At 41.8% G+C, this 1,647-nt stretch overlaps 1 protein-coding gene across 1 annotated transcript in view; it reads left to right on the forward strand.

The window, feature by feature from the left end:
* acox3 (acyl-CoA oxidase 3, pristanoyl) overlaps positions 1–1,647 on the forward strand; it is a 13,759-nt gene that overhangs the window by 1,254 nt on the left and 10,858 nt on the right. The window contains exons 3-5 of the mRNA XM_015404321.1: positions 352–426; positions 960–1,049; positions 1,125–1,268. Coding sequence (XP_015259807.1) covers positions 352–426; positions 960–1,049; positions 1,125–1,268 — 309 coding nt within the window. The remainder of the gene's footprint in view (positions 1–351; positions 427–959; positions 1,050–1,124; positions 1,269–1,647) is intronic.

A 1,647-nucleotide genomic window follows, 5' to 3' on the forward strand; every position in this document is an offset into this window, starting at 1 on the left:
AATTTCACCGTTAGCTTATTTTGTATATTCCTTATAAAGCGTGTTGCTAACAGAGCTCCATTGGTAACAGGAGTCCAATAAATAATCAATAATTAACAAAGGCTGTTTTTTTATAACATTTGTTCCCTTTGATGCCAAAGGTCCCGGCTGGTCAATAAATAACCCCAAAGATTTCCTATCAGGTAGAGAAACCTGCCAGTAACGGTTCCTTTGGTAAAATATGACCTAGTTTACTGAATAATCTGTTTTTATTTAAAATGCGTCCCTTATTTTGTCCCAGGTCTTAGATGTTCCTTCCTCTGTAAATCATTTTTCCTCTGTCCTGAAGCAGTCATGAACGTCTCGTTTCAGATGTTTGGAGGAACCATCTCCAGCTCAGGCTCCCAGAGACACAGCAAATATGTTAAAGACACGGCTGACATGTCGGTGAGCAACAAAACCAAACAGCTCATGTTTATGTTATTAAATAAGAAAAAAAACACATTTTTCTCCAAATATGGACAGAAATTAGTTCCAATATTATGGAAAGATAATATATATTTTTTAAATGCAATATTGTAAAAATTGCATTTAAAAAAGGTTTAAAAATAATTTATTTCCTCACACTTTATTTGTTTTTTTCAATTAATTCCTTTTTTTTGGCATGAACTCTAATTTACAGGTTTCACCTTCTCCACCTCTGACCAATAGAAACGCTGTTGCTAAGGCCCGCCCAGAGCAGACTCACTCCTATTGGTCCGTTCACAGACCGCCCAGAGGTTTAGAAGGAGATACCTGGAAAAAATAGAGAGAAATTAGTAAAACTAGGTTTCCACTATTAAAATGTGAAAATAAACTTTAAAACTAAAATTCTGCAGAAATAACTTCCATAAAGATCAGCCAGTTAGTGCTAACTGGCCGATGCAGAGCGGCTACTGGTCCCTCTGACTGGTTTGTCTCTGACTGGTTTGTCTCCTCAGACTTTCGGCTGTTTCGCTCTGACCGAGCTGAGCCACGGCAGCAACACCCGCGCCATGAGAACCACCGCCGTGTTTGAGGCTGCGTCTCAGGTCAGCTCTATTCTCAGTGTCGGCGGCTCCGCCTTAGAAATCCGCCTGTTTTCATCGTTTTCTGTGACTCTGCAGGAGTTTATCATCAATTCTCCGGATTTTGAGGCGGCAAAGTTCTGGGTTGGAAACATGGGGAAGACGGCCACCCACGCTGTGGTTTACGCTCAGCTCTACACACCTGACCAGGTGTGCCACGGCCTGCACTCTTTCATCGTCCCGGTGAGTAAAGCGTCATAGAAACAGCTGGAAGGTTGATCCAGATGTTCAGCATCCGGCAGCAGAAGGACGTCTCTGAAATCCATAGAGGGACAAATTTCCCGCTTCACTCTGAGTATTTTCATCTGAGCCAGAGCTCAGTAGACGAGATTCTTCCTTGTCCTGCGCTGCTCTCTGTTGCCATGGTTATTTGGACAGATGCTGGGAGCCTTAAAGGTATTTCTGCTGTTGGTGCGGGGCCACGGAGCAGGAACCTGCAGCTCTGCTTTACTTGAATTTAAATATATTAAGGAAAGATGGGAAGAAACTTAATGTTTATTGTTAACATGGTTCAATTCGTCTGATGCTTGTTTTAATGTTCAGTATTTTATTAAGTCTGCAG

This window comes from Cyprinodon variegatus, unplaced genomic scaffold (assembly GCF_000732505.1).
Source record: "Cyprinodon variegatus isolate N-32 unplaced genomic scaffold, C_variegatus-1.0 Scaffold1694, whole genome shotgun sequence".
NCBI lineage: Eukaryota > Metazoa > Chordata > Actinopteri > Cyprinodontiformes > Cyprinodontidae > Cyprinodon > Cyprinodon variegatus.